At 29.9% G+C, this 14,022-nt stretch overlaps 1 protein-coding gene across 1 annotated transcript; it reads right to left on the minus strand.

Annotated features, from left to right (window-relative positions):
• Window positions 1-106: 106 nt before the first annotated feature.
• LOC145945370 (fatty acid synthase-like) lies at window positions 107-12,626 on the minus strand. Its single transcript, XM_083054335.1, has 20 exons — window positions 12,544-12,626; window positions 11,693-11,876; window positions 11,305-11,555; window positions 10,904-11,135; window positions 10,185-10,603; window positions 9,340-9,630; window positions 8,827-9,034; window positions 8,205-8,365; window positions 7,156-7,473; window positions 6,575-7,074; window positions 6,108-6,412; window positions 5,493-5,894; window positions 4,366-5,387; window positions 3,996-4,237; window positions 3,018-3,711; window positions 1,974-2,805; window positions 1,265-1,740; window positions 917-1,171; window positions 547-795; window positions 107-476 (listed from the first exon to the last, which is right to left on the minus strand). Exons 2-20 carry the CDS (start codon window positions 11,862-11,864, stop codon window positions 378-380), a joined length of 7,128 nt encoding a protein of 2,375 aa, XP_082910461.1. The 5' UTR covers window positions 11,865-11,876; window positions 12,544-12,626; the 3' UTR covers window positions 107-377.
• Between the last annotated feature and the right edge of the window lie 1,396 nt (window positions 12,627-14,022).

Genomic DNA, 14,022 nt, shown 5'->3' on the forward strand with positions numbered 1-14,022 from the left:
TTTGTGCGTAAAATATAAGCAGCACTTTATCCAAAGTAATAATACGAGGATCACACTTATACAATTAGAAAAAAGTAAACTTTTAATTTGTGTGGAAAAAAATTTATTTTATTGTTTTCCTTTATTGTAAAGTACATGCGTGGGCGAGTAAACTTTATTTTCAAACATTGATTTTATATGTGTATGTCTAATTTTCGAACATTATATTGAATGTGTAAACTTCTTAAAAAATACTTATGCTAGAAAAAATTTTACACAGGCATATTTCCATACAATGTTGAATTTTTTTATACAAAAATTATCGTGTTTTTTTATCTTGTGAAGATTTTGTTGTGATTATTTTATATAATTATTATTGTAATCATTATAATTTTTAATCACAACGCTTCGTTAATAAATGATGCTATTTTGTCATTGTCTATCATTGTGATATGAGTACCTTCAACATAATGAATTTGTACTGTACCTTCGGTAACCTAAAAAAAATTTCTCTTATAAGAAATATCTTAAAAATAATAAAATAATTTACAAAATAATCAAATTTACCTTATACAGACCATAATCCTCTTCGATAAAAGTGAAAGGCGTAAGTGTGGGTTTTAAAAGTATTACAGACGATTTAAGACGTGGCAATGAAGATATATTATAATCTTGTACAGCGATTATATGATCGTAAGCTATTGAACATAAAAGTATCTGATTTTCAACAGTTAAGTCAGTGATCTCCTTTGAAAAGTGAGGAAATACTTCTAACTTTTCTTCCCATGTATTGCACTTATTCAGTTCTAATGCAAGCTGTAAATAATAATATAATATGTAATTATTATATACAATTAATAACAAAACATCAATTTCTTAAACTGACAATGAGATAGTAATATAAAAAGTCATAATGTAATTTTAATAACTGACTAACCATTTCATTGTTAGAACCAAGATACATTTTTATGAAACATAGTAAAATTTCATTTTGTAGTTCTTGTTCCGACTGTTGATTAAGAGATTTCTCAACCAAAAATTTCATTAGATCAGGAGCTCCATCAATAAGTATTAAACGTCCAGAGAAATTCTCAGCTTCTAATAATCTTGCTAATTCGATGGCAATTAAACTCCCAAATGAATAACCCACAATCAGAAACTCTTTTTGACTTTTCATTTTCTTCAATACACACTAGAAAAAGAAACATACACATATATAATGTAGTACGTAAAAAAGTGTGTACGTACATGATTATTTCAAATAGATTATCTTATAATTCCATACAGGCAGAAGATGTGCTACTGATTTCGTTATAGAACGAGTAACATCTGGAGTACAAAATACACCGTGTTGCAAACACATCGCTGAAGATTTAATTTTCGATTCTACCAGTTTATATACTCTGGCACAGCCATCGACTCCTGGTATAAGAAATATTTCGCTTCCAACAACTTCCCTCTTCGTACCGATTTCTATATAAATATCTGAACTTATATCCGAATCGCTAAGTTTTCGAGTCAACATTTTTAAACCATCCAAATCATTTGTGTCAGTTTCAGTAGCGTCATGCACCATTCCTTCCACGGCTATATTTGTCATTTGTTTAAGTTTAGCAAAATTGAGATTTCGAATATCTTGTGCTGTCAATAAAATATCGAATTCTCTCTCCAACGTCTGTTTAATTTCCACTGCCATCATTGAATCCATTCCTAGTTCAGCCAGTGATATGTTTGGCGCCACCATGTTTGGATTTTTTAATCCTATTTTAAAAATTATTAAAAAGAATTATTTATATATAGTTTTAAGCGGATTTTACTTAAAACAGCGATATAAAAATTTGGGATTAAAGTTTACGTTTCTTTAAATGACTTTAATTCACAATTATTTGTTATAATGTTCTAATGTACTCTTATAATAGTGTTGAGTAATAGTTGATTTCGTATAAATGTTTTGTCACGAATTTTTCACATAATAGTTGTATTTATAAACTGACCCATAATATCTGCAACCGCTTCAAGTGGATTCGTTGCCTGGCCAAAACCTTTCCTTTTCTCGGCAACAATCATGCTGCCTACGATTGACCGATCTTGTAGCAAGAATACTTCTAATGTATTCAAACAAGAAGATATTTCCTGTTGCAATGTACCTCCAATAACAAGTTCTTTGTCATCTTCTTGCATATCTGCGACAAGCCCAACATTACCAATAGCACCCCATTGTATAGCCAAACCATGTAAACCCTCTTTCATTCTTCTTTCACAAATTCTTTCCATTACGGAGTTTGCCATTCCGTAATTTGTTTGACCTGCGTTGCCTCTTCCGCATGAAACGGAAGAAAAAACGACAAAATGTCGAAGTTGGGGACAAATTGTTCTCGATAATTCGTCCATCTTCTTTGTCGTCCATGCCTTTGACAAGAAGGATTCTTCGAAAGTTTTTGGAGACTGATTCTTGAATATACCATCTTTCAACACAACTGCGAGATTGAATATAGCATCCACAGGACCTTGTTCTTCGGCAAATTTTAATAGAGATTCACAATCTTCGTATTTCGAAGTATCAACAGCCGTAACGATTTGTACATTCACACCTTGTGATTGCCAAAACCTTACTCTCGATCGCTGATAACCGTTTTTTATTCCAGTTCGCGAAGTCAATACTAGATTTTTCGCACCACGTAAAATCAACCAATCAATCAATTCTAGACCGAAACCACCTAGGCCACCCAAGACGATGTAGCATTTGTGTTCCAGGCAATAGTAGCTCGGATATGCGAGTATAGGTGCATCCAAAGCTTCATCTTCATTTTGGATTTTTATTATTATCTACAAATAATATTGATTTAAAACGATAGAATATATACATATTATAATATATCAAGAGGAAAGGAGGTAAAAATGAGAAAAAGAACGTAAAGAACGAGAAGATGTTAGAAAAAATGAAGACAGAATGAAATGAAGATTACAGATAGACATCTGTAATAAAATTCAATAAATTATTCTCTCCATTATACGTATAATAAAAAATAACTTCGTACCTTGCCAATATGCTTTCCGGCGGCCATATATCTAAACGCAGTTTCTACTTCATCCTTTTTGAAGACTTTTCTGCATAATGGTTTGACAGCGCCGTTCTTTAAACCTTCTAATAATTTGCTCGTCAGTACTGTCTGACTTTCTGGTTTCGCAGAAAATAATTTATCTAATAAAATGCCGTGAAAACTAATGCCTTTGGAGAATGAATAGATTTCTAAAGGACTATTGGCAAACATGTCAAACTTTCCAATTTCGAGGAAACGGCCTCCCTTTGCTAAGCAACGAACGGATGCTTGCAGTTTCTCCTCGGCTAAAGAATTCAATACGATATCCACTCCGCGACCTCCCGTTCCTTGGATAATCATTTGTTCGAAACTCGTGTCTCGAGAATTTCCGATATGATCCTCGGGTATAGAGGGAAACGTTTCTCTTAAAAAATTTCGTTTCTCGACACTCCCGACCGTCGTAAATACTTCGCAACCTTCGTAAAGCGCGAGATGAATCGCAGCCTGACCGACGCCTCCCGTACCAGAGTGAATCAACACTTTGTCGCCCTTCTTCATTTTACCTCTCAGATATAAAGCGTAATAGCACGTGCAATATACGCAAGAAACCGTCGCAGCGTCTTCCATCGTCCAGTTGTCAGGTATGATCCAACTGAGATATTTGTCAGCTACGCGAATATTTGTCATTCCTCTGAAAATAATGAATTAGAAGATGTATTATTTATTATATTAAAGTTACATTAAAAAGTTTTTTTTATTTTAAATAGTATACTGTATTTAAGAGTAAAGAAAACATATAAAATATAACAATTCTTTCATGTCTTATTTTATCGTAAGCACATTTCTAATTAAAATATACATATAATAAAGACAATTTAATTGAATAAGAATTCTCTATAATAAAAAAGTTATATTTCATACAGTTTATTTACTAAAATTATATATAATTAAAATTCTGTATCACTACTATCATACCCAGCTGAACAAAGACCCATTATTCTTTGCCCATGTTTATTAAAACCAACAAATTCCATTCCAAGTAAAGAACCATTATTTGGTTCGTCTGAGATAGTTTCGAGGTTGAGTCTACCGCTGGCTATCATGACATCTTTAAAATTGATAGACGCATAGACTATTCTTATGAAATTATCTTTATCGTCGTCATTGAAAGGTATCCTGTTATGTACCCAACAAAGAGTACTTAGATCACCCGGTACCTAAAATAAATAAGTATAACGAATTATTTTAATTGAATTAAAGTTACATTAAATCGTTATTTCATTTATAAATGAACAAGCAATATCAATTACTTCAGTTTTTCATATAACGAATTCTCTGAACGTACCATCTGAGTAATATAGGCACTTTTTACGAGTTTTGGTTCTAGTGGTGGTAATGGAAAATGTCTGTAAGATCCCCAAATGTTACCGGAACGTATAACATTAATTGGTAAATCCAGTTGTAGCTGATTCATGTACAATGATTCTTGTAATGAAAAAGTAGGCACATCTTTATCTTGAATAAATACACCTCTAATCATTTCGCCACCCGGTTCTCTTCGCAAACAATTGACAAGGCCGATTATTCCGGATTCGAAGTCTCCTTCTGCGACCAGTATTATCCTCATATTTCTTGTTTCATTTTCTACGTTCATGAATGATTTAAGCTTGTTTACCCATGAAAATTCATAATTGTTTACATGCACTATCTGCTGAATCTTCACAACATATTGTATTTTCCTTAATAATACAAATGTCTTATCGTTGGTGCGTTTTTCCAAAATTACTTTTAACCCATACTTATTCAGGCACGAGTAATCGTAGACAGCATCCAACTCTTCCAATGTTAGAAGAAATCCTTGCGGCATTATGGCAGACAACAATTGCTCATATAATTCGTTATTATTTTTTGTTAGAATTCCGAAACCTATAATCATCAAATTATTTTCATTTTTCGTCAGTTTCCCAAATTCTATTGTAGAAACGTTGTCAGGCAACGCGATATCTTTGAATCGCTCGTGTGTTGCTGCTAGTTTGATTTCAGATTGAATTTGCGGTAAATCATCTAGAACGTTATTCACAAGTAAACAATTTAAATTTTCCGGCATCACTTGATCACTATCTTCGATGAATTCGATGATTTTTACATTTATGATGTTGTAACATTCAAGAGCAAGGTGCACCGACATTTTTATTGCATCTTGCAAAGATAACACATTTAGATCTCGATGAGCAACAAACTTGTACTCTTCAAGAACCGGATGGGCTGCTCTTTGTCGGCGAGATATAGGTGTAGCCACGATGCCGGATATTTCTATTCCTTCTGATATTATGACGTCTAAATTTTTGTAATTTTGTACGAGGACTTCTGCAATATAACAGACATACAATGATATATTAGATATTTTCTAAAAAATAATACAGGCTGTAATCTTTTATTTAAAATTTATAATTTATAATACTACAAATTTACGTTTTTCATCATTTGGAAGTTTGTTAATCTGTTGTAGGTGAGATTTCGGGTCGATTACTACTTTGCGAATTCTTGTTGGGACAAGGAGACTTCTCGAATTCTGTCCTAAAATCATCAACTGTAACATGTTATCCATAAATGTTATCCAGTTATCAGACCAGACTATATGACCATTCTTTCCTGTGATTGAGGCGCTTTTTAGTCCACGATATTCGCCGGTATATTGATAACCACGAAGTTTCAATTCTTTATAGATGTCTTTCGTACTCATTTCTTCTTCATCATTGTTATTTTGATCGATAAATGTAATAAACGTTTTCTCGTCTTCAATATCAACTGGAATTCGTACTGTTCCAGTAACGACAGTATTGCCTCCTTCGATTATTTCGAATTTGTTACTACCTATAATAATATCGACATAAATTTTGCATAAATGTAGTTCAGGAAAAGATATTCTATGCTATACTTTGTAATAAAATTCCGAAAAATAAATTAGCCAATTTTGGAAAGGGAAATATATTAAGCTCATGAAGAAAAAAATTTTGTATATATCAATTACATATTTCATATTTGCATATCTACAGTTTACAAAATTAATTTAATTGCACAAGTTACCTTTCTGGATCATAAGAGTCAAATCGACTTGGTTTTGTGGTGACAAAATCGTAGAACGTAGAAAATTGACATCTTCTAACACAATTGGTATATCGACATGATTTTGCTTTTTTAACCAGCCGATCATCTGCCATACAAGTACAAGATATCCTGTAGCTGGTAATAAATTTTTTCCATTAATGATATGCCCGGTCATATGTATGTATTCTTCCTCTTTTATATTAATATTAACAATTGTTTCCCCGTTTTCAATTTTCCTTTGTACTAAATAGTGATAGGTATACCAATCTTCAGAATGATCCCATCTGCAAAGCATGTCATTAATTCAGCAATGTATAAAACACCAGTCTATATTAGTTTACCGTCTTAAACGGTTAAAAATAATTTAATTCCATATTGTTTGAAATTTCACTATTTTTCAATCTTCTATAGTAAAAAGAATTAACGCCATGACAAACAGAATTTACCTTACAAGATGAGAGATCATCGGTGTACCACGACTTACAGGAAATTTTACTTCCGGATATAAATTTGCGATTTGCGGCTGCAATCCTGCATTATAAAGTTTTCCAATTGCGTCTAAAAATATTTCAATATTCGGTTTGCGACAGAATTTGTATAACGCGACATTAGTCACTGTTGTCTCTAGGGAATCATTCAGAACGTATTGTAGCATATCATGAGGCGCTATTTCAATCGTCACTGCGTCGTTTGGAATTAATCCCACAACTTCCGAAAATAATACCGGGGTTAACAGATGGTTCGCATAATATTTTGCTAGATATGATTTTGGAGATGCGCCGAACCATTCACAAGAAAACACACTCAACCACTTTGAGCTCGGAGATGCTTTCTGTGGCAATATTTGATTCAAGTATTTCAAAACTTTGACTTTTGCAGACTCGACGTAACGACTATGAAAAGGTATACGTCCGCAGGAAATTTCTCTCGCAGAAATGTTATTATTCTAAATAAAAATAAACTTTCTCGTTTATTAAATTCAACATTATAATAAGCGTGATAAATATTATTTATACTATTTTCAAACCTGTAGTTTAGCGAGGAATGCTCTTACAGAGTCTGTTGGTCCACTCACGATAGAATTATGGAGACTATTGTAACAAGCTACATCGATATCCGATGGACACATATTTTTCATAGTTTTAAAATCGAGATTAATTTCAGCCATTGAGCCGTCTATTATTTTTGAGTTGAGAAATGCTAAGCCGACATAATATGCCAACATGATCGTTTCTTCGGCAGTCAAGCATCCATCGGCGTATCCACAAATCAACTCGCCAATGGAATGACCCATTATAATATCAGGAGTTATACCGATGTTTGTTAAAATATCAACTATTCCGATCTGCAATACATATAAAACATCTAATTTTCTATTTCTTTGGAATAAAACAATATTATAAAATATTATCAATTTCTCCTTCTGCGCATGCAATTATATATATGTGACAGGCTCCTTTCAATTTTAGTTTGCTTACAAGCAGTTGTGTGCTTAGATAATTTTAATGAGATTAAAATATGTAAATTCATCTTAAATAAGGTAAAGATGATTTTGTTTCAAATATATCTAGATGAAAGCTAAATTTATATGGCGATTTATCTAAATAACTTCTAGATATTATTTTTAAAACCGCTAATGTAAACACAGTTATAAAAAAATGTAAATTATAAAAGGGATATAAAAATATATTCATACTTTTATTTATAAGTTTTTTTTATCGTTTAACTGTTCAAGTTTTACTATTTAAGTATTTTTATGTGCTATGAAAATCTCTAAACCAAATTATCTGAATATTATTCTAGATAATTTAATAAAAATAACACTTTTTTTATTGTAAGATGCAGATATAAATAATACATATTTTTATTATCTATATAAAGATAAGATAACGCCAAAATTTCATCTAGATAATCATCTATATAATTTTATTTAGATAACAGCAAACACTATTTACAAGAAGCTTTAGTTATAAAATAAAAAGCTTTACCGATATGTTTATAAAAATTGGAATGAATACAGAAAAATCCTGCAACATATATAGACGATATATTTTATTTATACACATTTGTTTGTACCTGTAATCCAATGAGGCCTACAAATAAATTGACTACGTTGTCGAGAATATGTTTGTCTTCATTTGTTAGAATATCTGCGACAAATATGCCGTGAGGTCTCAAAACACAGTCACATTTTTGGATTGCTTTAGTGAATACTGGAAATTTCATTAAAGCACGACCTACGAATGTTTAAAGAAATATAATTTATTTATCACATAATATTGTAGATATTGTTTCAAATAATTTAATGATTTTACATAATTGATCTCAGCATACATACATATATGTATAAATATTCTTCGAAATTGTTTATCTTTATTTTGTATTTTTGTGATTCTTATAGTTTTATATTATTACTTTAATTTATATTTTAGTTTAGTTTAATTTTCATCAAAATTTAGTTAATATACTTAATATACTTAATAAATGTAACCCCAAGAATTATAAAATTCGCAAATATTATAACTGGAAATATTATAATTGTTAATTTTGTTATATTCTAATATACATATGTAAGAATATCAACACGTACGTGTATAACTTGAAAATTGTTAAATGTTAAATGCAAACAAACTTGTTACATCTTAAAAATTATTAAATATAATATTGTAATCTATTGTAATATTTGATTTACACTCACCCATGTTAAGACATTGAGATCCAATGCCAGAAAATATGAAACAAATTGGTCTCTTCGTACACGAGTTACGTCCCATTTTAATTATTGCATTATCAGATAATTTTGATCCAGCAATTATGTATCCTCTGTAGGGATGACCTTCTATATTTTTGCTGTGAATATGATGTAGCAGAGAGATATATTCTATATCTACTGCTCGACTCTGTACCTATAGAGATAAATATAAATATACATATATTAATAATTGGAATTCTTTAAAGTCGCCAGTAAATAAATTAAAGAAACAAATGAAATTATTCGACTAAACTGGCAAGTAGATATTTATTTATTTAATTAATAAGTATATACATCTAAATTGATATATAATCTCTTTTGACAAAGGATTAATTTTTTGTAAATAGATTAAAATAATATAATAATAATAATAATAATAATAATAATAATAATAAACAAGATATATATATAGGAAAGTTTGGATTAAAAGTTGTGAAATAAATTGTAATGTATACTTACGTCATCTAATATAATTTTAACTGCTTCCTCGGTACGACCAGATACAGCCACAAGCCTAGGTAAATTATAATCCATTCCATTATTGACTTTAATTTTCGGATTTGATTTCAGTAAGACGTGGCAATTAGCACCGCCAAATCCGAAGGAATTGATACCGATGTAACCACCTTTCCATTCTGTTGGTTCAGTGATTATTTTTATTCTTCCATCAATGATAGCAGTCATTTCTTTTCGTGGATGGTTAAAATGTATAGTAGGCGCGATTATACCAGTTTCCATCGCTATTATAATCTTTATAAAATAAATACATTTTTTATATAATAACAGCAATGATATCTTCTATAATTACAAAAAATAATAAAAAAAACTGACAATTAAAAAAATACTTGCACAAGGTTACATATAACCAGTATTGTTCTTAGATGATTTAAAAATTAGTTAGATAAAGATGATGAGATGAAAATATGTAAATTTATCTTAGATAATATGAAGATGATTTTGTTTTAAACATATCTAGATAAAAGATAAAATTATATGGCGATTCTCACCTAGATAACTTTCAGATAATATTATTTTTAAGACCGCTCGCGTGTAAATACATTTTTATAAAAAAATTGTAAATTATAAAAGGGATATAAAAATATATTCATATTTTTATATGTGTGTATGTTTTTATCACTTACTGCTTAAGTTCTACTACTTAAGTATTTTCATGTGCTATAACTTTAAACCAAATTATCTGAACATTATCTAGAAATTATCTAGATAATTATCATGACGCCAAAATTTCATCTAGATGATCATCTATATAATTTTATTTAGATAACTGCAAACACAAAACTCACTTTTGCAATTTGGCAATGACCGCTAACAGGTTCAGAGTGTCCAATATTCGACTTCACTGAACCCACTAACAGAGGGACGTCTCTTTTGGCGCATAACGCTTCATCGATGGCTTGAAGTTCCACAGGATCACCAGCTAGAGTACCAGTTGCATGAGCCTCCATGTAAGATAGCTCAAGGGGCGAGACACCACATTCTTCGTAAAATTCTTCCAGTAACATTTTTTGCTTGTCAAATGATGGAAAGGTAATTCCTTCTTCTTTAAAGCCATCGCAGTTGGTTTTACCATAGACAAAAGTCGCATAGATTCTCCTTGCATCCTTTGCCTTTTGTAGATACACTACTACAGCTGCTTCACTACGCATGTAACCAGTCCCTTTCTCGTCGTAAGGTTTACAGTAGCCATCAGCAGAAAGAACCCCTAAAATAATAATATCAGTAGTTCATTTGTTTTAATATCTATATAAAAGATATATAATTTTATTTTTTTCTATTTTCATAGTTCCTTGATTTATATACCAAGTACTTGAAAATTTTGATAAATGTATGTAAGCGAAATAGTCTCGTTGTTCAAAAACAAAATTTACTAGATCTAGCGAAACACGTATTTATATAAACATTGATTAAATATTTTTTTTTTTATAAGTCGCGATAATATATTTATACAATAACTATTTGACAACGCAACAAGTTTGAACGCAATAATATTATCTTTACGTACCCAGATGATAAAACTGATAAGTTACAAAAGGATGGATGCACAAATTGACACTAGCGACAATAGCAGCTTCACAAACGCCAGATCGAATCATCCTGTAAGCCTCCACCATAGCGAAATGACTCGAACTGCATGCAGTATCGATGTTATACGATGGTCCAGTAACCCCGAGCCAATGAGAAATTCTGTTCGCTACCATGGCTTTGCTGCATCCAAGAATGGGTAATCCAGCAATCTGTTAGCAATTGCGCAATATAGTATTCAGGCGAAAAAATCTTTTCCGCATATTTAGCAATATCTTTGTATGTAAATATCTTTTATATAATTTTAGAAGCGCGTGTTTTCTTTTTGAACGATTTTTGATACTTTATAATTATTGAATAATCAATACGTGAATCACATACGTGAGGCTTTCCGTATATTAAATCCAGATATGCATCAGAAACACTTATTGCTGTGATGACGCTTGTATTCGTTCCTCGTAATTCTGCGGGATTTACACCCGCATCAATGATGGCTTCGTAGGTATGTTCGATTAATATTCTGCTTCCAGGATCAAGTACATGAACTTCTGGGGCCGGTATATCGAAGAAGCCCGCGTCAAACTTTTGTATATTGTTCAGTTTTCCTATTCGAGGAGGCATTTCATATAGATCTGTCAAGATTTAAAATAATTTATGTCAAAATAATATTGTCAAGTTATGCATAACAATTGCATAGGTATGCAATAAATATCTTTCTTACTAGAAAACAAAGATATTCTTAATTTTAGAAAAAAATATATATTATTACAATTAGTCCAGCGTTGATGATCATTCGAACCAAGATCCATTTTATTCAAAATATTTTCCTGAAATTCTTTTACATTGTCAGAGTTAGGAAATCGCCCGGCGATACCAGAAATAACGATTTCTTCTTCAGCATCGACGCTGACATATGGATTGAATCGCTTGTTTTTATCCATCTTTTAAAAATTCTAGTAAAAAAAAATAGATTTCAGAGTTTTATCTTAGAATTACATACATATGTGTATTTAGAACATAAAAAAAATTTTTATATACCATTTCTGAGAAACAACGGAAAAATCATTTTGTTTGTTCAGAAAAAAAAAGAGTATTTAAAGCTTATAGTTTTCCAAGTATATATAATTAAAAAATTTTTCAAATCACTGACTTAATCGTAATATAAGCAAAATTAGTTTAATATACATATATTAAAAATTTCATAATCATTACTTGGTTAATTTGCTAACGAAATAAATAAATGCATACAATAAAAAACTGAATTAAAAAAATTCTAATATAACAAAAGATAAATCCATAAAAAAAATTACATATAAATAATTCTACAATAAATATAACTGTACAAATATATCATTGTTATGTAAGTATAATTATTATGTAAGTATTATTAATGTACATAAAATGCAACGTTATTATTAAGAAACGAAAAATATATATATATATTTTGAGTTGTAAAACCTGATTTAACAAAAGAATTATCAAAATAAAAAAAAATAATTTTAATTGTACGCAGCATATTGTACACATAATCCAGTGACATGTAGAAATATAATCTTTGGGATAATTTACTCAAAAATTAAAAAAAAATTGTTGAAAAAAACAAGAAAAATTTATACTCACCAAGCTCGCGATTTAAAAGAATTTTTTTTATAAAATTAACAACAGCGACGATTCTATTAAAACCAGTAATTTATAAAACTGAGTAACACACTGTGATGAGCTGTACTATAGAACAGAACACGTCCAACTATCTGTTAAATTATATATATATATAAACTGTGCGACAATTACTCAAATATTTTAACAGACTGACTTCCCGGAAAAAGTAAGTTATATAATATAATATAATTACATAATCAGCATAATTCAATTGTAATCGACTTAATATACATTTTGTGTCAAAGTTCAGCGAACATATCATTACAATGTAGGAATGGACGGGTTAAAGTGGACATAATAATGCGATTTATTGTCATGTTTTTGCATTTTAACGTATAATCAAATGCGAGATGCATTTTTTATTCAAACTCATATACACAGTTGTATAAAGCATGAAAATATATGCAATAAATATCTTTTTATAAGAGTGATATTGATGTTATAAGATATTGACCTTAAGAGATAATCTGGCCTCTTAATTTTTCAAAGTTATGCTCGATATAAATTGTACATTCAATTTAAATCAACATATTGCTTATATTCAGTGACCGGACGATAATTGGCGCTTTACAACGTGGTATGTAACAATATTTTGAGTTTCTGGAGAAATATATAATTTGAGAATTTTAAAACTATTGTAACATAGTTTTTAATCATCATTTAAGTATGTATTTGAAACCAAAAATATACCATTATTAATAACATGTGTATATTTTTTTATTTTTATTTTTGCTCACTTTCTTACTCTATGTAATATTTACAGTAGAGAAAACATGAAACAAAAAGACCTACATAATAATAATCAAAGAACAATAAAAACAAAATAATAATGCTTTATAAAATATTTTTGATAAGGCACTTGAAGTTTCTTGACATACTGTTAACACTTATGTAAATGCGTTACATCTTTCGTTAGTAAACATAATAAATATGTTCTAACTATATGTATATTGTAAAATCTTTCCTCTCTACTAAAAATAAAGTCCTTAATATATGATATCTATATTTGTCCTTGAAGTTCAGTAATCCTGCTATATCTATCAACGTTAGATATCAATTTTAAATATTTATTTTGGAAACTTTGCAGAGGTTTTAAGTTTGTTTTCGCCATATACTACATCATATCACCGCCATAATTAATCTTGCAATTAGTATCATTATATAAATTTAAAAAAATCTTATTGCGTTTGCTGACTGCGGAATTTTTGACCATTAATGGATAGAGCTGTTTCATTACTGCATATATTTTTCTCAATATAATGTTAATGTAATGTAATTTTTATATTAGGTTATATAAATCTCAATTGACACCTAAATATTTGACTATACTTTTACAATTTACTTTTTGATCATATATTTTAATTGGTTAAATTATTCCCGAAACTTTGACACTGTCCTAATAAATACAATTATTTTTGTTTTTGCAGCATTAAGTGCTAT

The sequence above is a fragment of the Prenolepis imparis genome, unplaced genomic scaffold, assembly GCF_030444845.1.
Source record: "Prenolepis imparis isolate NDT839.2.m4 unplaced genomic scaffold, iyPreImpa1.0 SCAF_14, whole genome shotgun sequence".
NCBI classification, from domain to species: domain Eukaryota; kingdom Metazoa; phylum Arthropoda; class Insecta; order Hymenoptera; family Formicidae; genus Prenolepis; species Prenolepis imparis.